Source organism: Cibotium barometz, chromosome 20, assembly GCF_041138505.1.
Source record: "Cibotium barometz isolate CiBa-2024 chromosome 20, ASM4113850v1, whole genome shotgun sequence".
In the NCBI taxonomy this organism is placed as follows: domain Eukaryota; kingdom Viridiplantae; phylum Streptophyta; class Polypodiopsida; order Cyatheales; family Cibotiaceae; genus Cibotium; species Cibotium barometz.
This window is the reverse complement of record NC_141065.1, coordinates 17,643,840-17,670,319: the sequence shown is the minus strand read 5'-3', so window position 1 is coordinate 17,670,319 and position 26,480 is coordinate 17,643,840. Positions and strand designations below refer to the sequence as shown.

General features: G+C 46.7%; 1 protein-coding gene across 2 annotated transcripts in view; it reads left to right on the top strand.

Annotated features, from left to right (window-relative positions):
• Nucleotides 1–26,480, top strand: part of LOC147627606 (bifunctional dethiobiotin synthetase/7,8-diamino-pelargonic acid aminotransferase, mitochondrial-like) — an 83,750-nt gene extending 57,270 nt beyond the window's left edge. For both annotated transcript variants that reach the window (XM_086814513.1, XM_086814512.1), the window contains exons 10-11: nucleotides 4,008–4,141; nucleotides 26,120–26,480. In XM_086814513.1, the coding sequence (XP_086670639.1) occupies nucleotides 4,008–4,141; nucleotides 26,120–26,257 (272 nt within the window). In that variant the 3' untranslated portion in view covers nucleotides 26,258–26,480. The remainder of the gene's footprint in view (nucleotides 1–4,007; nucleotides 4,142–26,119) is intronic.

The window sequence follows — 26,480 nt, the reverse complement described above, 5'->3', positions numbered from 1 at the left end:
TCTCTCTCTCTCTCTCTCTTGTTTTCTCTGTGTATGTCTCCCACATGACCTAACCCTAATTCTCCCATCAGCTCCTCCGAAAATCAGCCTGTCCTGAGGCTTTTGCATCCCTGGCTCTCTGCAAATGAACTGAGCCCCGCCTCTAGCACTGATCCATAGAGTTTGGCCAATGTGTGGCCAATCATGATCGTAGGATCAAGTGGATCTCTGGCTTTGATGATGGGGGTGATGGTGTTGTTGGACCAAGAGGGTGGAAATCCTTCACAAAGGGCTCTATTGAACATGTAGGCTAATAGGGACGCCAAGGTATTATCTACATGCGAGATGTACTTGGCAGTGTGAGTCCCTCATGATCCTGGGCTCGCCCATTGCGTAGTCTGCAAATGGCCTTGAGGACCATGTCCTTTGTGAAGAAGGTGAAGCGTGGGCCACACAAAGGTAGACATAGGATGAGACAATCTCCACAGGATCCCTTCTATATGTGAAGCTCAATGTGGATGTGAAGGGGCGAGAGGTATTGAAGACCATTACCTTGGTTTTACCAAGGTTAACAGAGAGGTCCTGCTGAGTGTAGAAGTCCTGTAAGGCATCCAACTTTCTCTGAAGCCCCTCGGCTCAGTCTCAGAGGAGGACGATGTCATTTGCATAAAGTAGTATGGGGATCAATATGCCTGCCAGTGTGGGGCCAGCCCCGCCCAATTCGTCAACGAAGCTTGAGATCTCATCCATGTAGAGGCCGAAAAGAGTGGGTGATAGAGGGCAGCCCCATTTCACCCCAATAGTGCTGGAAATCTCCTCTGATGTACCTCTTGGGATCTCACTCGTACGGGTATGGACTCATAGAGGGCGATGATTCTCCAAACCATGTCAGATGGGACTTCTATCTCGTATAGACAGTGTAGGAGGCGGGCTCGGGGTACTGTATCAAAAGCGTTGCGGAAATCCACAAAGTAGCAATAAATCCACTGATGTCGCGCTCTACCCTCCTCGATGATGGTATGGAGGGTGAAGATGTGGTCAAGGGTAGAGTGGCTCCTCTGAAAGCCAGCCTGTCCCGAGGCTCTGCATCCTTGGCTCTCTGCAAATGAACTAGCATTGATCCATAGAGTTTGGCCAATGTGTGGCCAATCATGATCGTTAGGATGATCAAGTGGATCTCCGGCTTTGATGATGGGGATGATGGTGTTGGTGGACCAAGTGGGTGGAAATCCTTCACAAAGGGCTCTATTGAACATGTAGGATAATAGGGGTGCCAGGGTATCATCGACATGCGAGATGTACTCGGCAGTGAATCCCTCGTGAACCGGGGCTCGCCCATTGCGTAGTCTACGAATGGCCTTGAGGACCATGCCCTTTGTGAAGAAGGTGGAGGTAGTGGGACGGGGATCTGATGGTGGTGGTAGGGGATACGATAGAGGGAGCATGCCTAGGGGTGCCATGTGTCCGGGCAGGTGATAGGTGTGGGAGGGCGATGTCCTCGAAGTTTCCGCCAGGCCTCTTTGGAGTTCGGCCCTAAGAAAAGTCAGTATAACTCATCCTCTTTTTGAGCGTAGAACTCCCGTTTCTTGCGTTGGGTGAGCCGTTGAGCAGTCCGTTGCGCTTGGTGCTTCGTGATTTGCCTAATCCGTACCTCATACTTAAGACGGGAGCATGTGGCCCGACATTCGTCATCATACCAACGGTTCTGGGGCATGGAACCGCAAGGTGGCTCGGCGGTAGACCGCCGTTTGCAGATGACAGAAGTGGTGGCGGATGTGAGGAGTATGGTGGTGAGCTGTCATGTGAGGGTGGATAGGGGGACAGTAGGTTCCACATCTCGGAGTCGGTGGTAGATGTGGTTGGAGTAAACAAGGTCAAGCTCATGATAAAAAAGGATTAGTGTAATGTGAGATGGGGGGTGGTGGCGGAGGGGCGGGTGGTGTGCAGGTAAGAGTGAAAGAGAGGTAGGCATGGTCAGCCTCAAAGGGGAGTGACAAGATGGAGAAGTCGGGGAGAAGGTGTGCCATAGCCGGAGATTCCATAAGGGAGTCCACTGTGCTAGTACCTCTTGAGTGAGGGAAGGAGGTGAGGGTGTCGGAGGAGGGCCATCGAGACATCCCGTTATAGATAACGAGACCATGTGCAACTCCCTGCTCCTGCTCTAAGATTTATATAACATACACTGTGACCTCCTCATGGTCCTGTGATGATCTCTGTAGCCTTGTGTCAGTGATGTCCGGCTCCTGTAGTCTGATAGGGTCATGCAGATTGAGTCGTGGTACCTGCTGACTTCCTGTCCTGGCGTGGAAATCCCCGAGCAAGACTTTCCCCAGCTGGGAGAACTCCATAATATCATCATATAATGGTAAGTACGGTGACTGGCCATGCCATGCAACGTAAGGGGAGTGGCGTGGTGCAAAATAATACACAGAAATGTGGATCACTGTGTCACTGCTAAGTTGTAGCCGCACCCAAAGATACCGCGCATCCTTGTCGTTCCGGACGATGCTGAGAATGTGTCGAAGATGGGATCTAAAAAGGACAGCTACCTTTCCCGAGCCACGTACTCCTCCTGATGTGCAGGTCTCGCCTCGGAAAGCTGACTGCCACTCATACCTGGCTATGTATGGTAAGCCCCTCTCAGGGCTCTGATGAGTCTTGATATAAAAAATGACATCCCTTGCCTATGAAGAGAATCTCGCTCAAGCCTCCTGGATTCAACCACAGCATGCCATTGCAGTTCCATACTGCCAACGTCAGGTGTTTGGTCTCATAGAGCCCGCATCCCTATTTGGGATGGCTTTCAGTGATAATGACCCTACCATCTTTGTAGATAGCCCACTTGCCTGCTCTACGGGCCTCATGAACTGTCACCATCGCCTTACGCGGGTGTGCCACCTGTGCTTGGGTGAGATCATCTCCCATGTACACCTGTGTGCCCTTGAGGAGGGCAGCCCGCCTGTCTAAGAAGGCCTGTATGCTGGTGGCATCGGGGAATCTAATGATGAGGGGCCGCTCTCATGTCATATCCTTGCCAGCCCTCCATGTATCTGCAAAGGGGGGGGGGGGATCCCATCCACTCCTAGCATTGGACAAAGTGTCGTGGCATCCTCCTTGGGGGGAGGCTCTGCCTGTAGCCCCCGCACTCGCACATGGAGGGCCCTATCCTTCCTACGTTTCTCCTCCTCGAGAGTCTCATGTATGATGCTCTGTGGGGGTTTGTGCGTCTTCACCATCTCCACCCAATCTTTCTTAGTGGTCTGCAGTTCTTCCTGCAGCTTATCACTTGCAGATTTCAACTGCTCCAAGTCAGTCCTTAGACCCTCCTGAATATTCAGTTCCCCTTCCTGCACTGTATGGTCCTTGACCGCAGCCTTTAGGGCTTCCATTTGGAGTTCCCCTATCTTTTGGGCAGCCTCTGGCATTCCTTGTTGTTGCAGCTGGGTCTCTTTCAACATCTGAATCACCTCCTCCTGGTGTTTCACATGTGCTGCTAATTCTTCAATCTTGTTGTTCTTTCCCTGTGTATCTCCTTGTGGATGCCTTCCAACTGCTTTTCGTGTTGGTTCAGGACCCTGTCCAGCACCTTCTTCTGTTCGCCCAACAGCTTCTTGGTGTTGTCCTCCACTGTCTTGATGTATGCCTTCAGATCTTGTAGATTCATTGTGGCTATTTTCCCCTAGTTGCTGCCTTGGGGCCCTGAGCAAGGGTGGGCGGCCTCAACACAGTCAGCAAGCAGGGGTGGGCGAAGTGGGCAGCGTGAGAAGATGGCAAAGAGCAGTGTGAAGCGAATAGGGCGAAGAGAGAAGCGATGGCGACGAGCAGCGCGAAGAGAGAGAAGATGGCCACCTGCATGAGGCGTGATCAGGGATGCCTCAACACAGTCAGCGAGCGGTTGTGGGCGAAGTGGGCAGCCGGAGAGAGAGAGAGAGAGAGAGAGAGAGAGAGAGAGAGAGAGAAAGAGAGAGAGTCTTTTAGCTGAATTTGTATAGGTTTTTTGACCCTTTGTTTAACTTGGTGTCCCACAGTGATTCATGGAGCAGGTGGCATGTCTTTAGTTGACCCATTATTCCAACGTCTACTGGTCAAGGAATGCAAATCACAAAAAATACCAGTGATTTTCGATGAGGTGTTCTCTGGATGTTGGCGGCTAGGAGTGCAGGTTAGGTTGGATTTGAATTGTTTGGACCTCTTTGGTTACATGTGCAGGCTTTATCTTGCTCTTTGTTTTGTTTTCATGTCAGATGAGGGAACATATTTAATGAAACTTTATAATCATGCTAGAGAAAGATTTCTAATAGGGCTGTCCTTTTAGTGCTTTGAACGTGGTCGGAACGTTTCTATTCTCAGGGGGGTGGCCAGACAAATAGACCTAATATCCTCTTGTAGAGGAGGGGTAGGAGCAAGCAAATTTAGGTGGGACTAGGTGTTTTCTAGAAACTTTATAAGTGTAAGAAATTTCAGAGGGAAAGTTGAGCTTCAAATGGCAAAAGTTTAGAAAAGTCAAGGGGACAATGTTTGGTACATAATGTGGAGCAAGGTACAAATGTGTGGTGAGCAGAAACCTAATATTGGCATAGAAACATTTTATGAAACAATCTTGCAGCTAGTCAAAAGTGGAATAGAGGCTTGCTCGTTTCAATCAAGCTCACCCTCTCTCACCAATAATTGCAAAGGAGTTACTACATCTTTTGTTTGAATATTTTACAAGATGTACAGTGGAGACGTGAACATTCAAATGTACTTATCACAATGGAGACATGAACATTCAAATGTTAAGTGCCCAAACTTAAAGAAGAGTACATGTAGACACTACATCTTCACACAAGCTAAGGATTTTTTTTAAAAAAAACACTTAAATAATATTTTTTTTTTCAGAAAGGGGACTTCTATTAAGTATGAAAAAATTTTACAAAATGGAGATTTCACACCAAGTAAGGTGGAGATCTCAACCAATCAGGAGCCTTGTGTTGCCAATAGGGTCCCGAATGAGAGGACATGAAAAAGATAACAATGTCCCACTCTCTCATAAACTGGCGGCGCTTCCTTTCCGCAGCCCTCGAAGATCCCTGGTTTCTGGCCCAGGTAGCCATGATGGTGTGAATACTATCACTCCAAATCCTGCAAAGACACTGAGAAACAAGAACGGGAGTACCCTCAATGGCCTCGGTACACTTAAATAATTAACTCACAGTAAATAGCCCTGCTTAAAGCTACCATATGCATGTTAGATATGCTCTCTCTCAAGCTTGCCTCAACAACCATGGAGGAGAAATTGATACCGCAAGCCTTAATCCCTCGCTCTGAAAGGTGCTCACCTCTTTCATAATAAATGTACAGGAACTAGAAAAGATGTTTTGTCAGCAAGGCTGACAAAGTGGTCTACAAATTGTTGATATAGCTGTCTGATTGAGAGTCTGCTAATATTCCCCCTTTCCTTGCTTTGGTGTTATGGTTGCCATCTTCGCACATAGCAAAGATAGTTCCAAATCAGCCACAATATCTGTTCAATGAAAAAGCGGGAGAAAGACCAGCATGAGGGTATATAGTACATCGTGGCAAGGAGGGCCTAGTTCACTAACACAAGGGGAGATAGGTGTGCCCCATTACCTTTTGCGAATACTTGTAAGAAGAGGTGTAATTTGTTGTTTCGTTTATACATCCAGTCCCACGTGGCAGTCCAAATGCCTAACGATAGGATGTTGAATTTACTGCAGACCAGTCTCCTCTCGGAACTGGATTGTAATGGTGGATCAGCCAAAAGCTGAAGAATTTTCCGTATTTATCATAGCTGAGGCCATGCAATCGATCTGTACTGTTGCCACAAAACACAACACTTTCTCCTGAGTTCCTGCTAGTTAAACTGGAAACTTTATTGGCAGACTGTGGATCCAGCAGTTCTGCAGGGTCCTGTATGGAAAGCCACACTCTGTGGGGGGAAATCTTTAGTGCCATCAAGAAGTTTCACATGGTGATGTGTAGCAAGATGTAGTCATGATCTTAAGTTATGTATTCTCAAGATTTGCTGAATCAGTTGTCTATAAATGCGCATGCACATATTGTCTCTATTTGTAATAAAGGTGGGAAATGCACTTATCCCCCATCATGACCTTCAATTTGGTATGATTCACATACTTTATGTATTGCACATAACATCCTTAACAAAGGCGTTTTTGAAAATGAGGAGAATCGCGAAGTCCCCCCCTTTTAAGATTGTTCTATTACTTACCGCTAAAACAGCCATGATGGCTAAGTACAAACTTGTCCCCAAATGGGAAGTGGGAGTCAAGATGCATAGAAGGGAGGATGCTCTTCTCCTCCGGCTGGCCGCTCGGGGAGGAGGCTATCTCATACAATGGGTGGAGGGGGAAACAACTGCGCAACCACTATAAAAAATAAGGGACCGTGACGCTAGATCCTCAGGAAGGTCTCCTGGCGCTTCCGCATACGGTCTTAGCAATCTTGCATCTTCCCCCACTGGCCACGGAAGGAATAAATGATGTTGAGCCAGATGCGCCGGATGGACTCCGTTGGCGGGGTGAGGGTGCCCTTGATGACTTCATTACATCGAGGTCTCCAAATGTGCCATGCAGCAACACTGTTGCAAATCTCCCATCTCTGGCAACAACGTGGAGTCCAATGACATGTAGGTGGAGCTGCAACTGGCACTGCACTAATACGAAGGTGAGAGACGTGAAGGGCTAGTTCCCCAACCTCCTCCTCATACGGCATGATGACCGCAACCTCCGTGGCCCAAGCGATTGTGGCCCATGTAACAATACGGGTGGGGGCCTGATTCAGAGTGAAAATTGTTGGCCCAAGCTGGGGAGCTGTAGCTGTTGAACTAGGGTTTGGGACAGCACCACACACATAGTGAAGCACACACACAGCGTGAAGAGAATGAGTGATGCGAAAAAAGATTGCATTCGAATGAGTGGATTTGGAGAGTCAACTCCATAATATCAAAATACAATAAAAGTGGTAGTGTTCTCCCACTCCAGATATCCAAGGAAAAAAACCCAAAGGGAGAAAAGTGCCCTTGGTTAGCCCATGTTCACATGTGGCACTACTCATAGCATATATGCCAATAAATCCCCCCTGTAGTGGCAATGTGAACCTGTACAAGGTCGGTAGCAGATCACTCTCTGTAGGAGAGTAAGCCTAATGCTTTGCGGAAAGCTTCAAACTTCTCTCGAGGCAACGCCTTCGTGAATAGACCTGCAACATTGTCCTATGTAGAGCAGTAAGATAATAAGATCTCCCGTGCATGTATCCTCTCCCTGACATAATGATAATGAATCTCTATGTGCTTAGTACGTGCATGAAACACTAGGTTTTGTGCCACGGCTATAGCACTTTGATTGTCAGTGAGTATGGTGGTGGGTGTCTGTTGACACTCAGGAAGATTAGCCATCAATCTCCTAAGCCATACACAATCTGTTGTGTCTATAAAGGCTGCCCTATACTTAGCCTCACAAGTAGATGTCGCAACAGTGGGTTCAACCATGATATGCATGAATGCCCCAAAAAGAAACAATTCCCACTGGTGGATTGCTGGGTATTGTAGTCACCAGCCCAGTCTGAATCATTGTAAGCATGTAACTGCAAGCCGCCAGCCTGCCCCCTCCTGGGATATACCAAAGCAAGATCCAGGGAGCCCTAAAGATAGCAGGCCAATGCTTTGTACCTGGGCCGTGCATAAATTTGTTACATTGGGAAAGCCCAAACTGAATATCCAGGCTTGTGCCTCATAAGTATATGAGGTAGCCCACTGCTTGGCTGTAAACACTCGTATTAGAAGGCTCTCCAACATCATACATGCTCAATTTGAGCCCTGGCTCCACCAGAGTAGAGATGGGCTTACAATCTTGAAATCCAAATTTGTGCAAGAGCTTTTGAATGTACTTTGTTTGTTGTACATAAATCCCAACATATGTCAGCACAAATTGTATGCCCAAATAATGATGCAACAATCCCAAATCTGTCATCTCAAATGTCGTTTGCAATTCAGCTTTGAATGCTGAAATCTTCTCCATATCATTACCAGTTAGCAACATGTCATCCACATAAAGAATGAGCATAATCCAAGTGCCATGATGCTCTTTCACATAGAGGGTGCTCTCTGTCGGACTATTGCGAAAACCTTGACTAGTCAAATAAGTATGTATCTTCTCATACCAAGCTCGGAGAGCTTGGTTGAGACCATAAAGTGCTTTTCGAAGCTTGCGTACTTTGTTTTCATGACCATGCATCACAAAATCATAGGGCTGATTTACATAAACTTCTTCCTGCAAATCCTCATTGAGGAAAGTTGATTTTATGTCCAATTGATGCACTTTCCATCCATGATGGGCAGCCAATGCAACAACACATCTAACTATGGCCATACGAGAAGTAGGTGCGAAAGTCTCATCATAAACAATGCCCTTTTTTTGGGCATATCCATTGGCCACTAGCCTGGCCTTGTACTTGTCAATGGTACCATCAGACTTTCTTTTCAACTTGTATACCCACTTTGTGCCAATGGGCTTCTTGCTAGCTGGCAAGTCTACCAATCCCATGTGCTGTTTTTATGGATAGAATCCATCTCATTTTACATTGCTTTTACCCAATGCTCATCCTCATGAGCCTCTTCAAATGAATTTGGTTCATCTGCATCACAAAATGTACTCATGCAAGCAACATCTGCATGTTCTCTTGCATTACATGAACCAACCCGTGTCTTGCTACCAAGTGGAGCTGAAAGTTTGCTCTCCTGTAAAGTATGGACCAACCAACAAGGCATGACTCTAGCCTCTTCCGTTGCTATCCGCTCTTGCTCCACTTCTTCCTCTACATTTTGAGATGAATGAGCTCATTTATGGGCTGATTTTGAGCACCCAAATGCTGTGCATTAGGCAAAGTTGATGGCTGACCTGTTGTGCCATCAATTCCCAATTTCCCAATGGGAGAAGTCCTTCAAACATTTTAAGTGGGCCTAAAGGTGGTTGTCCAAAAAATTTAGCCAATGGCTGGTTTGAATTTTCAGCAAACACAATGATAAAAGAGAGGGTAGCCTTTACTGCCATTGTTGTAACCCACAAATATGCACTTAGCTGCTTTGTCATCAAGCTTACCTCGCAATTGCTGAGGTACATGTGCATAAGCTATACATCCAAAAACTGGTATTCAACTTTAGGTTTCCTTTCATGCCAAGCCTCATATGGGGTAATGGTTTTCAATGCTTTGGTAGGTCAATTTTTTTTTTAAATTTTCCCAAAAGAGATTTCTATTAAGTATGAAAACTTTACAAAATGGAGATTTCACACCAAGCAAGGTTGAGATCTCAACCAATCAGGAGCCCTGTGCTGCCAATAGGGTCCCGAATGAGAGGATGTGAAAAAGATACCAATGTCCCACTCTCTCATAAACTGGGCGTGCTTCCTCTCCACAGCCCTCGAAGATCCCTGGATTCTGGCCTAGGTAGTCATAAAGGTGTGAATAATATCACTCCAAATCCTACAAAGACACTGAGAAACAAGAACGGGACTACCCTCAATGGCCTCAGTGCATCTAGCCTTCGAGATATTCCATGCTGAGAAGCCAGCAATAATCTCCCAAGAACTGTCTAACCTCTGTGCCGGACGGACAAAGTGTGAAAGTGGCAAATCCTGAAGAGAACACTACCGAGTAACTCCTTGCCTAACCATAATGGCCAAGTTCTTGTCAGTCCCCTCGAACCTCAGCTGAGACCCAGACCGTGTCAACCAAATGATAGAACCAAAAGAAATGATAGCATCTCTCGTAATCCTACCAAAGAGGGGTGCAATCGCAGACCAAACCCCGTGTGCTTCCTTGCATTCCCATAAACAATGGTAAACTGACTCCGAAACTACTGCACATCTAGGGCATGCTGGGCAAGCACCAGTAAATAACAGACCTCTACTGATTGGTGGCCAGACCACCATGAAGGGAAACCCAGATAAAGGAGAAAATCTGTGGCTTCCTATAGGAATGCCACAATCTCCGCCAAAATACCCTCTGAATGTCAATCGAAATGCCGCAAGACTCCCAATGGGGTCTAAGAGTAGGGACACTCTGAATATGTCCCAAGATAAGATGTCTGGCATTCTGCACTGTATAACTGAAAAAAGGCATGCTTTTCAAAGGGTTACAAGCATCGTTCCACTCCCACTCATTCGGGTCCCAATGCAAATGTCTAATAGGGCAGCCACCAAACAACCAAAGGCTAACACTCTCTGTGATCATCCCTTGGGGGGGGGGGGGGGGGGGGGGGGGGGGGGGCAACAAAGACGTGCTTCCCTAACCTGCCAACAACTCTGACTGGACGAATCTGGGGGCCCTCAATAAGGTCTTGTACATCACATCTCTCCAGCTGCCATCCATCCTGTACAGAAAAAAAAGACCGGTACATCATCCTGCCGCCTAGGCAAGGAGATACCCATAATTTGAAGAGGAACACCTGTCCCAGAGAAAACTCCAAACCAAGAATGATGACGACCTTCCAAAAAAGATCCAGTAATCCAGTGGTTGGGAATGGCTGCATCAATCTGTGCAATCCTCCGGCTAGAGCCTCTCAAATGTTGTGTGAAATCCAATCTCTGCACCTCGGTAAGGCTCTGAAACCTCTTCCAAGCTAGGACTGTGGGGCATAGGGTCTCCCAGCCAGCCCAGAGAATATGCATAGCTGCCCCAAGTGGCCTACCATGCACATCTAAGATCAAATCATTCCACAGAATGGGCTGCATGTTAGCTTCCTTCCCTGAACGCAGGGGGATGTGTACCAAAAAACTTCTCAGGCAGTCCCAGACCCGTAGGAGGGACCTAACCAGGGGGGACGAAGGGGAGAGGTGAATTGCATTTGGAAAAATAAAGCGTGAGCTGAGAGTCCAGTCACCTCCGTGAACAGGGACACACTTCGTGATCTACTGCATGAGAAAGTCCTTCCACGACTCAGTGCCTAGAAGATAAACTCTAACAACGAGCTTACAGAGCAAAGCCTTACATTGCACCTCGGGGTCAGTGATATTCAATCCCCCTTCCTGCTTAGGCCTGATAGGGGTTTCCCAAGCAACTCTGGCCCTGGTGTGCATTTCCATCAACCCCTGACCAAAGAAAGTTCCGAATAAGGCGATGAAGTTGGCCAATGCAGCCCTTATGAAAAATTTAGCACGAAGCTATAAACCAAGTCGTGGCTAGCAAAACTTGGTTAACCTCCAAAGCTCTAGAGGCCAAGTCAAGCTTCCTCCTACTCCAGTGATGAAGTTTGCTTTTAATGCTTAAGAGCATTGGAGCAAACTGTTGTGCATGGGAGATGTCAACGCCCACCTGACAACCAAGGTATGTGGCAAAGCATCCTCTCTCAATCCAAGTAAAACCAACATCTGTACCCCAATCTGCAAGCGGAGAATCATTGATCCAAAAACCAACTGATTTATGCCAATTGATAGTAGCTCCTACTACCAAACAGAAGGCCTCCATGGCTGTCCGGAAAGCACATAAACAAGCATGTGAAGCCTCAAGGAACAATGCCGTATCATCTGCTAACTTAGAGTCCTAAAACTCTTCCTCCGTGCATAAAGGCACCCTGAGACCCACAACACCAGACGCAGCCCGAAGAAACCTGCTCCTAGCCTCAGCTACAATGAGGTACAGTAAAGGGGCGAGGGGACAGCCCTGCCTCACTGAATGGGAAATCTTAAAACGCTCACCGTGCCCCCCACAGACTAAAACAGTGCTATGAGCCTCCCTGTATAGGCAAGACACCCCATTGATCCAGTTTTGGGAAAACCCCATGTGTGCCATAGTGCCCTCCAAAAAATCCCAATCCACTCTGTCATAAGCTTTTTCAAAATCAAGAAAAAGAATAGCAAGAGGCTGCTGACTAGACTTTGCCCACTCGACAACTTCCCAGAAAGAAAAGATGTTATCAAATATACTCCTTCCTTGGAGGAACCCATGTTGGGTATCATGGATAGTCCTTCTGGAATCGGCTGCAACCTTATACTCAAGGCTTTAGCTAAGATTTTATATGCAGATCCAAGGAGGGTAATGGGCCTCCATCGCTTGATGTCAGTCTTGTCCCCACTCTTGGGGATAAGGTGAATCAGTCCCTCCGTGAGGTATGGCGGCATCATACCTGACATCCACATTTCCTGAAGGGCAGGAGTGATAGCATCTCCAATATGATCCCAAAAAAGAATAAAGAAGGCGGGAGAAAGACCATCATCCCCTGGGCATGAACCACTAGAAAGAGCACGCAGTGCGTGAAGGAATTCATCCTTCGAGAAAGGGGCATCGAGGGAGAAACACATAGCATCTGTAATGAGCCCGGGCATGCACTCCCAAACTTTCTGGCGTGCCACATCTCTCGAAGGAGAGGGCACCTCTGCAGTCAATAAAGACCGATATAAATCTGAAGCAATACCCCTTACCTTATCAGGCTCAATCTAAATCTCACCCTGTGAATCTTGCAAATTCCTCACAGAATCCCTGCTATGGGAAGGCATGTGCGCTGAAAAAAACTCTTTGCTGCATCTGCCACCCATCTGAGTCCAAAAAGCCTCTTTCGCATGAAACGCGAACTCAGCCCTCCTGTCCATGGCCAATTGCAGCTTTGCTCTAACTGTGGTCAAGAGGTCTGTAATCCAAGACGCATGTGGATGCTTTTCATGTTTTCTTTGAAGAGTATCCTACGCCTAATAGCTCTCTCCTTTTCCACAGCCTCCTTCTTCTTGGACAAGGTAGCGCTATGATAATGATGGTTGGTCCTCTCAAGAGCCAACGCAATATTATGACTAGGATCAAGACCATCACAAGATCTCCATCTCTCTCTAATCACAAGGGAGATGTTAGCATCTAGATAAAGAGAGTTAGGGATACTGACACGGGGAGAGGCAGAGCGAGCCCCAGGGTCCCTGAGACAAAACGACGGGGCAATGATCGGGTTTGGTGGTGCCAGGCATAATAGCAATGGTGCCTCCTCTGTCTAGGGACCAATCATCCACGTAAAATCTGTCTAGACGTGCAAAGATGCTCTCATTCCCGCTCCTGCAGTTATGCCAAGAAAAAGATAAGGAGTTTGGCCTTCTCTGGAAGTCATCCTTAGTCTAGCAATCCCTGCCAAAGAAAGAGAGCGTGAACCTCTCCCATGAGGCTCGCTCCAAAGGGTGTAAACCCCCTTCCCGTCCACCCTTCTTGTCAGAAGGTTGCTCAACCATATTGAAGTCTCCTCCCACTATCCAATGAACTTGGGGAATCACATTTGTAATGGTGTCCCAAAAGGCCACCCTTTGACCTCTTACGTTAGGTGCATAGATATTCAAGATTCCCAATTTCTGACCCTCATGCATGATCAAGATCCACTGCGCTCTAGCAGGGATGATAACACTGTGCCCAATAACATGAGGCATAACAAATGCTGCCACTGAAATGCAAACACCCCCTGTGGTCCCAACAGCCGAGGACCAGAAGGTGTGGCTAGAAAGCATCTTACTAGTTTTGCCACACTGAGGTCTATCCAATTTGTGTTCCTGCAACAAAAGTACATCCATAGACCCTCCTGTAACAGCAGGGTGAAGCTGGTCCTTCAGAAGGCGCTTCCTACCACGGGTGGGAAGCCCTCCAAGGCTCTGAACATTCCATGAGACGATTCTCATGGAAGAGAAGAGGGTTTGACCCCCGATCTAAGAAGACGATGGGCAGCGTGAGGATGCCTCTCATAATGCTGGAGGACGGGATAATCCATGTGTCCTTGTCTGAGGCCCTTCACAGTACCTGCATATGTACGAGAAACCTGTGCGCCTTGCGAGGCATCAAGGGCAATGGCATCATGTTGAAAATCTTGCAATACATGATCCCCACTGGGCTGAACATCCTGCATATCGCCCCCTCCAAGTAGAGAGGACTCCAAAAAATCATCGTGATGATCTGATATATCATCTCCTTGCAAAGAAGCATGAGCTGATACATCCCTTTGCCCAGAAACATCATCTATCTGAGGTACAAGATCCGAGGAGGTCTTCCCATCAATCGCACCAGTGGGGCGGGCGTGAGAGATAGCTTGCCACACTTGGCGGACTGTAGGACGGGAAGGATCCAAGGGAGGTGGCGCCTGAGAAGCACGCTTTTTCGAGGCCTCCTACGACCCCGAGCCCGAGGGCAATCTCGAGCAAAGTGACCGTGCTGGTGACAAACCCGGCATTGATCGGGTTTACCTGCAATCTCCATACATTTCTTCAAAAGACCACCAGGGCCCGGAAGCAAAACATAGTCCTCAAAGAGCTCACAGTCATGGGCAAGAACCATGACCCTGGGGACAACATCCGCCGAGGTAGTGACCACCTGGGCAGAAGATGTCGGCAAAGCGTGGAGGGGGGGCACTTGAAGAACAAGCCCAAAGGCGGACCCGATGGCCTCTAGCATTTGGCAATATGCGCGAGGAAGACCTGGGAATCTGAGAGTAATCGGGAAACAGTTCCGGTCTTCCTCAACAGGGTCAAAATAGCTGGAGCAGGGAAGAAAAAAAACCTTCCTCAGGCCCAATGGCAAAGTGCTGCCCTTCAGAACCTCTGAGGCTGCGTCCTCGGAATCAAAATCCACTTGGAAGAAACCTCTTCCAAGCAACCTGACATCTCGAAAGTGTGGAGCAAGGTCGGAATGCAGAGCCGCCAAGACCCAATCCCGAGCCCGGAGACGGGAAGGGTGAGATCCAAAGATTCTGGCAATGAGGGTCGTTTTGGAGTCTTTCTCGGTTTCGGCGAAGAGGACCATGAGCTCGGCTTCGGAAAAAACAATGGTTCGCCCGGCCGAGGGAGAATGATTAGCCATGATGCTAATTGAAGAAAAGGGTGACTTGAACCTGGATGAGGGGCAATCCGAACCAAGGGGAAGAGGCAGGCAAGGAGGCAAAGGAAAGGGAGGGTGGGAAAAAAGAGAGAAAAAAAGAACGAAAAAAAAGGGAAGCAAGGGGAGGGGAGCTGGACACACAGGCGAAGGGAAGAGCTGCGCAGAGAAATGAGGCGGAGGAAGAGGGAGGGTTGACCAGTGAGGTAGGATGGGAGGCGGAGGAAAGATGGCGGGCAGAGGTAGGGACGAACAGTGGAGGAGGATAGATGGGAGGCGGAGGAAGGATGGGGCGACATTGGCACAGAGGCGGAGTGGCGCAGGGGAGCTTACAGGCAGGGTTCGGGGAGCTTACACTGTCATTCGCTTTTTCTTGTGCCAAAACAGTTTTCAAAAATATCTTTGGTAGGTCAATTCAACACATGTGTAGCACACATTATTGCCTGCATCCAGAATTTGTGAGGCAAGCCTTTGCCTTTAACCATGCATCTAGCCATTTCCATCAAAGACCTGTTCTTTCTCTCAGCAACACCATTTTGCTGAGGAGAATATGCCATTGTGCATTGATGCTTTATGCCTTTTTCTGCCATAAAAGATTTGACAGCAATGGACATGTATTCCCCTCCTTGATCTGGACGGAGGGTGTGCACTTTTCAACCTGTTAGATTTTCAGCTTGTACCACAAAATGCTGAAAACATGCAAATACATCAGATTTTTCTTTCAAGGGATACACCCAAGCAAATATGGAGTAGTCATCGATAAAGGCTACAAAGTATAGATGCTTTCCAATAGATGGTGTCTGCATAGGACCACACACATCACTGTGCACAAGCTGTAATTTCTGGACAGCCATTGTTGATCCATCTTTTGGGAATGCATTTCTGTGCATCTTACCCAATATGCACCCTTCACATACATGTTTTGGTCTGAGTTCTACATGAGGCATGTCTTGTACCAGTTGATGCCTTTGCAATAGCATCAAACTGCGATAATTCACATGCCCAAACTTGGCATGCCACAATTCTACCTCTTGCACGGCAAGTGTAAGAGTGGTAAGCACATGGGCATCATGCTCTCTCTTGTCAAACTTGTCACGCTGATATAACCCATGGTACAATGTGCCGGAAGTGACCAATGTGTAGCTAGCCACCTTCACGCTCTTTCACTGAGCATCTGTCATCCTCAAAGCTCATTGCATATCCTCTTTTTGCAAAAGAGGAGATGGACAACAAGTTCTTCTTAATCCCAGGCACATACAATACATCTGGAAGACATAAGTCTGCACTATCTGTTGTTGTGAGGATCACCTCACCAACAACTTGAACTCGAGAAGAAGAATTGTTTGCATATGTTACCCATTTGCCTTCAGGGGCAGCCATAAGCTTCTTAAACAAATTCCTCTGTGAGGTAATGTGTTACTGTCAAATTACCATGTGTCATGTCTTCATCGACACTGAGAGACATATGCTTTAATGATGCATCATAACTGCAAGTAAGAAAAGTCCACTCATTGTGCACAAGATTTACTGATGCATCATCTTTTGCTGTGGTGATGAAGAAGAATCTACAGCCATTCTGCAAGCTGCTTTCTGCACTCATTCAAACAATGACCCGGCTTTTTGCAGTAGTGACATTTGCCCTTTTTCTTGGGCTTGCTTGCGTCAATTTTAGCCTTTTGTGAAGGTTGTCCCAAATCAGCCTTTGGCTGATAATTGCTTTTGGCCTTTTCTTTGCTCTTGCCTTGGGCAACAAAAGCCCCATCACTGCCACGCATGACGGAAGTTTTGTTCTTCCGATTCTGCTCCTCCTATACTAATAAGGCAACCAACTCTTCAAACAAGATTGGTTTCGGGTTCCTCCACATAGATAGAGTGAGCGATGTGTGGAAGTTCAAATAAGTTTCTGGCAGTGATGATAGTGTCTTGGCAACCAGTTCCTTTTCAGAAATGACCTCATCAATATTGAGCAATTGCTCCCAAAGATCCTGGATCTGTGTAAGATGATTAGTCATACTGTCACCATCATTCATGTCCAAGTTCTTAAGTTCCTTCTTGAGATATTGTCATGACCCTGTGTTTTTCTCTGGACAAGATGTAGATGTGCACGGGGACATGGTGGACAGTGTGAATGGCATCAGGTTGGAGTGAAAGATGGAAGCCCATGTGTGGATAACCCCATGTGTGAAAGGGGGCAAAGAGACATTAATTAAAAAGGTTTCAAAACCTTAGGAGGCCACTAAGCAATATTTAGAGGTTACACCACTTTTGGAGCCACACGACTTTCTTCTCCCTCTCTCTAGCTTTTTGGGAGTAGGCGTGCATATGGGCTGCGTGGAGAAGAGCAAGTCGGCTGCTGCAGGTTTTCTGGATACTGGTCCTGGAACAGGCCGTACAGCACTGTACGGACAGCAGGTACAGTGTATGGCTGCTGCAGGTACAGGCTGCGCAGATCAGGCTGCTACAGGTACAGGCGGCGCAGGCAGGTCAGGTGGCTGCAGTTGCACTTTCAGGCGGCGCAGGCAGGTGTACGACTGCATGCATATGTGTACGGACAGGTACAGCTGGTACAGGCGGCTGCTGTACGACAGCTGATACAGGAGACAGCTACACACGATTTGGTACGGGTGGTTGCTGGTGTCGACCTGTTCGGATAGGTGGTTGCAGGCGTGTGCTTTTTGGAGGACGCCGTGCTTTTGTAGAAAAGTAGACAGAGGCTGGTTTCTCTGGACATAAAGGTGAACAAGGGCTGGTTTTCCATGAACATAGACATCATGTCGATGGCGTTCAACTGATGGAACTTTCAGCTTCTCTTTGCTTTGATTCAGGACTGTTTTGGGACAGTTTATGGGCTGTTTTTGTTTGGTCGCAAATTCAGCCATGTGCTTGGGTTTTTGGCTGCAAGTACAGGTCATGTGGTTATGTTTCTTGGCATGGGAGTGATGCAAGCTCGCATGGCTGCGTGCTCATGGAGCAGATTGTTTTCTTCCTGCTAGAAAGGAACAGTGGGACCTACAGTTATGGGCATCTCTATGTTGCCAGATGTTTCATGAGGGAACAGGTGACTAGATGTATGCCGTTGTTGGCGAAGAGACATGTTTTGGGTTTCTCCAGGAGATAGGTCACATGCAGGCAGAAGGTACAGGAATGGACACATGTTTGGTACAGCCTTGCTACTGATAGGACAAGGGATAGGGAATCCATGACAGAGATGGATAGTACCCTTGGAAGGTAGAGAGGGTTTGTACAGGTGTGTCAACTGTATGGTATGCTATGCTGTGATGCGAGTTCTCTTTTGAGAGACAGTTTGGGAGACTGTGTTGTGATGCAGAAGCACTGGATGTGTCAGGGTGTGATGCTGTTCATAGTGTGAGAGGCTATGGATGGATGTGGCAGCCTTGATCTTGGGAGAAAGCTTCTGTATGCAGACTCTATGTGAAGGGTCTTTTGATATGAACAATGGCTGGACTTGTTTGTGGATGCCATGTGGACAAGAAGCCAGATGCAGGTTCTTTGCAGGCTTCAGGAGTTCTACTGGGACGGCTGAATTACCAGCCTTATATTGTAATCAAAGCTCTTATAATCAATTAAAGAAATACCGCAAGGGGCGCCACTGCGATTTGGGGCCAATCGGTGTCCGTGTACTTTTTGCAGGAGCACTCTAGCTCCCCCTGTTTGTTTTCCTTTTCTAGGTCCTCAATGGTGTTGAAGTGTTTTATGTGCAAATGTTTGTTCCACCGCCCTTTGGTTTCTGAAGGCCGGTTTACAAGGTTCCGTTGCCGGGACACATCGTCGACTTTCTCAAGGAGGCGAGTCCGTGGTTGCTTTGGTCGGGACAATCGCCAACTTTCCTAAGGGGGCGAGCTCGTGGTTGTCTCATGAGAGTCACATCAAAAGCTTCAACATGAGGAAAGTGAAAAGAAAGTGCAGGACACAGTACAGGATTTTGTGTTTTTGCCTATATGAGGTGAAGAGCAAGAGCTGAAGATGAAGTTCAGGAGAAAAGACACCAAGGACAAGAAGTAGTCGGCCAGGAACAAGAAGCAGTTGAAGTGTTATGGTGCAGGAGATGCGTTGAAGGCTATGGCTTTCGACAGTTTGTCACCAGTGGTATCTTCATAGAGGCTTCATGGGTTCGGAAGACAGTTTCTTTCTATGTTAGTGGTGATCTACTATGCTTCATCGAGGACTTGTGCTTACCACTTGGGGTGGAGTGCAAGCAGGTTTTGGGTGCCTGACGATGTATCAGATGAGGCTCAGAGGGAAGTGGAGGAACTTGACGAGGTTCTTATTCCTGAGCTTATACTGGCACATCAGGAAAGAAAGGTACAGGGTAAGGTTTCCCATCGCTATCCTGTGAAGTTCAAGAGCTGTTCACTGATGGATACAAAGTGGATGGAGGAGGTTCACTGATGGATGCGAAGTGGATGGAGGAGGGTGACTTAGCAGATTCACCTCAGGAGTTGCAGCTTTATCTTGATGCCTATGAGTTGGAGTCGACTCTTGTTACGGCTCATTCAGGTTCAGCAGAGCATAGGTCTGGAGCATTGCCTGACGCTCAAGAGGGGGGTAGCACCTCCGCTCCCTTGTTACAGACAGGCTCAATTATTATCTAGGAGTCGCTTGGTGACATCTTTGTATTCACCCGAAGGTACTGAGGCTGACAGTACATCTGCTTATGGGACTTCTATGATATTGTGTACTAGTCACAGGAGATGGTGGTTGAGTATGGTTCACAGTCGCGCGCACCTGGAACTATAACTCCAACTATGGATAACTCTATGGAGGACATAAGTCTTGCGAGCAGTCCTAGAGTTGGTTTGGTTCATGGAAATATGGATCGAACTCTGTTTGTGCATGTATGCATACACTTTTTGAGGTAGAGGTATTTTTGTATTCTGGTGCCATTGGATCCTGGTATCATTGAGAATACATTGGGAAATACTCTGCATTGTGTCATCTGCTGCACGTATGTTGGTATGATACATCAAGTGCCTTATTATGTCATGGATGCACCATTGGGTGTAACTCCTGCGGGATGGCCATGAGACATATGTGGGAAAGTACTTGGTCGATGTAGTGTTTGGATGCATTGAGTGCTTGCATATGCTCATGTTGTACCATCAGTCTTTGGTCTTGCGGGATGCCCATGGGCGTAAGGCTTGCGAGCAGCCCTTAGACTGTTACTTTGGAGTAGGTAGAACATTTTGAGGAGCATATTGTTTGCGAATGCATGTGTGTGTCATGCATATGTGCCATATGTAGAATGATGCATGGTTTTGTTTTTGGCTAACACAGTTAACGTGTTTCCATTTGGTTTTAGACTTTTGCTGTAGGTTCTGAAGGAACAAGCAAGAGGACAGTGTGGCTTATTGTGCAGGATGATTGTTTTATCATCCAGATGCATTGGAAGGCCATTGTTTTTACCATATGGGATATTTTTACTCATAAGATGCTTTACTGTGCCATTGAGTGCAATCGAGGACGCTTGCCATTTTTCAAGAGGGGGGTATGTCATGACCCTGTGTTTTTCTCTGGACAAGATGTAGATGTGCACGGGGACATGGTGGACAGTGTGAATGGCATCAGGTTGGAGTGAAAGATGGAAGCCCATGTGTGGATAACCCCATGTGTGAAAGGGGGCAAAGAGACATTAATTAAAAAGGTTTCAAAACCTTAGGAGGCCACTAAGCAATATTTAGAGGTTACACCACTTTTGGAGCCACACGACTTTCTTCTCCCTCTCTCTAGCTTTTTGGGAGTAGGCGTGCATATGGGCTGCGTGGAGAAGAGCAAGTCGGCTGCTGCAGGTTTTCTGGAGACTGGTCCTGGAACAGGCCGTACAGCACTGTACGGACAGCAGGTACAGTGTATGGCTGCTGCAGGTACAGGCTGCGCAGATCAGGCTGCTACAGGTACAGGCGGCGCAGGCAGGTCAGGTGGCTGCAGTTGCACTTTCAGGCGGCGCAGGCAGGTGTACGACTGCATGCATATGTGTACGGACAGGTACAGCTGGTACAGGCGGCTGCTGTACGACAGCTGATACAGGAGACAGCTACACACGATTTGGTACGGGTGGTTGCTGGTGTCGACCTGTTCGGATAGGTGGTTGCAGGCGTGTGCTTTTTGGAGGACGCCGTGCTTTTGCAGAAAAGTAGACAGAGGCTGGTTTCTCTGGACATAAAGGTGAACAAGGGCTGGTTTTCCATGAACATAGACATCATGTCGATGGCGTTCAACTGATGGAACTTTCAGCTTCTCTTTGCTTTGATTCAGGACTGTTTTGGGACAGTTTATGGGCTGTTTTTGTTTGGTCGCAAATTCAGCCATGTGCTTGGGTTTTTGGCTGCAAGTACAGGTCATGTGGTTATGTTTCTTGGCATGGGAGTGATGCAAGCTCGCATGGCTGCGTGCTCATGGAGCAGATTGTTTTCTTCCTGCTAGAAAGGAACAGTGGGACCTACAGTTATGGGCATCTCTATGTTGCCAGATGTTTCATGAGGGAACAGGTGACTAGATGTATGCCGTTGTTGGCGAAGAGACATGTTTTGGGTTTCTCCAGGAGATAGGTCACATGCAGGCAGAAGGTACAGGAATGGACACATGTTTGGTACAGCCTTGCTACTGATAGGACAAGGGATAGGGAATCCATGACAGAGATGGATAGTACCCTTGGAAGGTAGAGAGGGTTTGTACAGGTGTGTCAACTGTATGGTATGCTATGCTGTGATGCGAGTTCTCTTTTGAGAGACAGTTTGGGAGACTGTGTTGTGATGCAGAAGCACTGGATGTGTCAGGGTGTGATGCTGTTCATAGTGTGAGAGGCTATGGATGGATGTGGCAGCCTTGATCTTGGGAGAAAGCTTCTGTATGCAGACTCTATGTGAAGGGTCTTTTGATATGAACAATGGCTGGACTTGTTTGTGGATGCCGTGTGGACAAGAAGCCAGATGCAGGTTCTTTGCAGGCTTCAGGAGTTCTACTGGGACGGCTGAATTACCAGCCTTATATTGTAATCAAAGCTCTTATAATCAATTAAAGAAATACCGCAAGGGGCGCCACTGCGATTTGGGGCCAATCGGTGTCCGTGTACTTTTTGCAGGAGCACTCTAGCTCCCCCTGTTTGTTTTCCTTTTCTAGGTCCTCAATGGTGTTGAAGTGTTTTATGTGCAAATGTTTGTTCCACTGCCCTTTGGTTTCTGAAGGCCGGTTTACAGATATGCAACCCTGGCCTCATTCTTTGCTTGATACATGGTTTCAAATACATCCCAAGCTCATCGTGAGGTCTTGCAAGACCTAATATGCGGTATGATTGATCGCTTTACTGATAAAGCAATCAAAGCCATCGCTTGGGCATCACAAGTATCCCATCTCTTCTGCTCCTGTGAGGGAGAAGTAGGTATTGCAGCTTGTTGATCACCACGGCCAGGTGTGTTAGGTGCTATATGTCAGCAAGGCGTACATCTTCACCTTATACATAACCCCATAAGCCTTTTGCCACAAGAAGGTTTCTGACCATGAAACTCCAAAGGGAGTAGTTATTGCCATCAAATTATAAGTTGGCACGAAACTGAAGATCCTGCCACTTGGCACCACCATTAGCATGATATATGTAGTAATAGACGAAAGATGTAAACGTGCTCATGAACTCATCGCGTGCTGAATGGTGCTCCACTATCTATAATCTCCTCGACCATCCATATGTCACATACTCATATTGTCGTCATGTCACCACCTCGGCCATCAAGGAATCCTCCTCGAACAAGTGAAGCATGGCCAAGCTGCCACATGAGGTACATGTCCCCACCATGACACAAGCCATCCGATGGTACACGACATCCTCCTAGTAGCGAGTGAATAAAATCCCTCAGGCTATAAGGCACCGCCCCCCCCCCCCCCCGGATGCACTTCTTGGAAAAAACCCCCGAATATATCGGTTGTAGTCCTAATCATAATGCTGAAATCTCTTTACCAAGAGATATGCAAACACGCTCAACCAAGTATGCTGTAAAAAGCTCCTGCAGGGAAAACCCAATGCATCGGAGTGCTATGCCAGGCAATCATAGATTCCTGAGCTAACTTTTTGCCTCAATACAAGGCTGCAATAAATGTTTGGAGTGTCCTCACAACACAAGCAATGCAGATCTCTGCACAATCAATGCATAAATATCCAATCAAGGCTTGTAAAATGGAAAGCCCCAAATTTTTGTACACCAGAGAGCGGAATGATGTGCTAATTGCACACAAATGCGAAAAGCCCCAAATTTTAACTAATGCCTTTCATGTGAGTCTACTTAGACCTTTCTGTGGGGATGTGCCTGAGGATATTTCAGATGAGGCTCAGTCGGTAGTGGAGAAACTTGATGAGGTTCTTATTCCCGAGCAAATACTGGCACATAAGGAAAGAAAGGTATGAGGTAAAGTTTCCCGTCGCTATCTTGTGGAGTTCAAGAACTATTCAGCGACGGATACGAAGTGGATGGAGGAGGGTGACTTAGCAGATTCACCTCAGGTATTGCAACTTTATCTTGATGCCTTTGAGTTGGAGCCGACTCTTGCTATGGCTCATTCAGGTTCAGCAGAGCATAGGTCTAGAGCATTGCCTGATGCTCAAGAGGGGAGTAGCACCTCTGCTCCCTTGATACAGACAGGCTCAAATGTCATCTAGAGCTCGCTTGGTGCAGCTTCTATCTCACCCAAAGGTACTGACAGTTGACAATACATCTCTGCTTATAGGACTTCTATGATATGTGTGTACTAGTCACATTGGATGTTGTGGTTATGTATGGTTCACAATGGTACACAACTTGGACTATTAGTGCACCATTGGCTTGCAGTGAATGTTGCTACATATGCATGGCTCAGAGAGATTGGGACGCTGATCTTGCCATATTATATTGTGCTTTTCACTTTTAGTTGGATCACATGGCTGATATCTTACTGTATTGGGCAGCCTTCGTTATCAGTATGGTTCTGCTTTGGATGTCTTGTTGTATCACCAGGATGCAAACGAGGATGCTTGCCATTTTTGAAGAGGGAGGTATGTCACGACCTTGTAAAATTGTGCAGCGTATGTGTGAGCATGGTGGTTGGTGTGGAAGACATATTTTTAATGTTCACACTTGGGGCAAGAGTGACATTAGGAATTAATCAGGTCTTTTTTTACATAATCCCATGTGGGGATAAAACCAAAGGAAGGGACAAAGGTTTAAAACCTTTAAAACAAAAGAAAACCCTTTGAAGGGAATCGTGGCCCTTTTTAGGGGAAGCCCACGCTATTATTGGGGGTGGCTTTTTGGAGAGTCGGGCTGCAGAAATACGTGGGTGGTTTTTCTCTGAAGAGGCTGGTCGCTTGAAGATACACGGGCTGGCTTTTTCGTTGGAAAACAGGCTGCTCGGCTGGGCACATAGAACTGCATGGTAAACTCTCTCACACGCTTGTGTGAAGGGCAGGGCAGGAGATACAGAGGCACACAGGCGACCGGCTGGTGCTGCAGGATAGCAGGCGCACAGAGCTGGGGGTGCTGTCTCTCTTTCCTTTGCCAACAAGCGGGCTGGGCTGCTGGCTTTTCCCACGCTTCTCTCGTGGAAGACAGTGGACAGCAGGAGGGATGCTGCATTGGTGCCTTTGACTTGGGTCGATCGATTTGAAAGAAGATTCTATCAGTGTTTTATTGAAGATTCACTATTGGAAACTTGATTTCAGTTACTTTTGAGCCATGTTTTGGTGGAAGGAAGCTCTATCTTGAAAAATTAGGTCTGAAGATCTATTTATATGTTACTTTAGGCTCTTTCCTGAAGGGGAGAGGATTAAACACACTCTTTTAAGACAGTAGTGCAACGTCCTCTCTGTGAACCAAATTGAATTTTTCTTTTGTTCGTTAATTTGATATGCGATTCAGTATCAGTGTAGAGTATCTGTATCTGCCTAGTATGGCTGATGCAAGCTGAGAAGTAAAAGAAAACCCAGGAGGGACCAGCCTGGTTGTTCTGTTTCAGAATGTTGTGTTCATATTTAGTACACATGTATTCACATATGAACATATATGAATGGACACACAGCATGCTTGATTGCAACATCGCGTGTTGTAGCTGCGGTGCTAGTTTGGAAAGTGGTGCGGAAGGGGTGCAAGTTAAGAAATAAAAGAAAAGCCATAAAGGGGGACTATCCCGATTGTTCTGGTCTGGAGTATTGAGCCAGAATGTTATGTTCAATTTTAGTACACATGTATTCACACATCAACATATACGAATGGACTCATAGCACCCATCATTGCACCATTGTGTGTTTTAGGGGTGGTTCTAGTTTGGGAAGTGGTGCGGAAGGTGTACAAGCTGAAAAATAAAAGAAACTCCATAAAGGGGGACCATCCCGATTGTTCTTGTCCGGAGTGTTCTGCTCAGTTTCACTACACATGTAGTCACACATGAACATGTATGATTGGATGTATAGCATGCTTTATTGCACTGTTGTGTGTTTTGAGGGGCGGTGCTGCTTTGTGAAGTGGTGCAAAAGACTTTTGTAGAGGCTTTTATAGCCAGTGGGCATGGTTGGGAAGTGGTGAGAATGCAAGTACTGGTAGGATAATCATTGTTCTTCTCTTTGTGCCTTTTTAGAAGTTATATTAGAATAGTTCCCCTCTTCTTTTCTTTCAAATTATTTGGCTTTCTCCTATGTTATACTAGCCTTTTCAAGGAGTTTTATTTTTTCTTTCAAATTATGGTCCATTCACAAGTTTGGATATATTTGAGGATGTGTAGCATAGTTGTCAAAGGGTCGCAACATAAGGAAAACACCAACCCCCAACACAGAAAGGGATCTCAATGCCACGTCATTATGCCTCACCACAGAGTCGTTTTATTCTAGGACAGGCCCAGAGGCATGAGTAGGATCAAGTTGGTGAATGTGCAAGGTTACAGTATGAGGAAGATTGTCAAAGGTGTACCACAATGGCAATGGCATATCTAGGCTTAACAATGGTGCTCATTATCTCTTTATTGATAACTATGTTGGATCGTAATTTCTTAAGGACAAGCTTAATGTGATAAATCGACATAGCCTTTTCCAACTTGCCAGCCAATGCTTTCTGACATTGTTGTCAGTGGGTTGGATCAAGTTGGGATGCAAGAGTCTAAAAGGGGTTGGCAACTGCATGCAACATGTCATAAAAGTATGCTCGATCAAGTTTTCCTGCTGTATGTTCGTTGTCTAAATTTCTATCAAATGGGACTTGTATTTGGTGCCCTTGATTCCTTTAAGTGCTAGTTTGTTTGTTTTATCAGTGTGGTTTTGTTGCAGTCGTGTGCAGAATATCTTGATTGTACCCCTGATATAGGGTGTTATTCAAAGCTTTTGACTGGAGGAACCATTCCATTGGCAGTAACGCTTGCTTCCTCTTCCGTATTTGAGTCATTCAAAGGGCATTCTAAGGTATGAAGAGTTTTCTTAATGTCAATTCAGGTGTGTCATTTTTGCAATTGAAAGTGAATGGAGAAAGCTTAATATAGCCATTATAACTGTTGTAAGTTATTTTTACACATTGTGGTGGTTATGCGTGTATGCTGTCTTCTGTGGTGGGTAAGGCAGGTTTGGCACACAAGGCATCACTGAATTTATGATTGTGTAGCATTAGATAATTATTATTTTGAAGTCCTCGTGG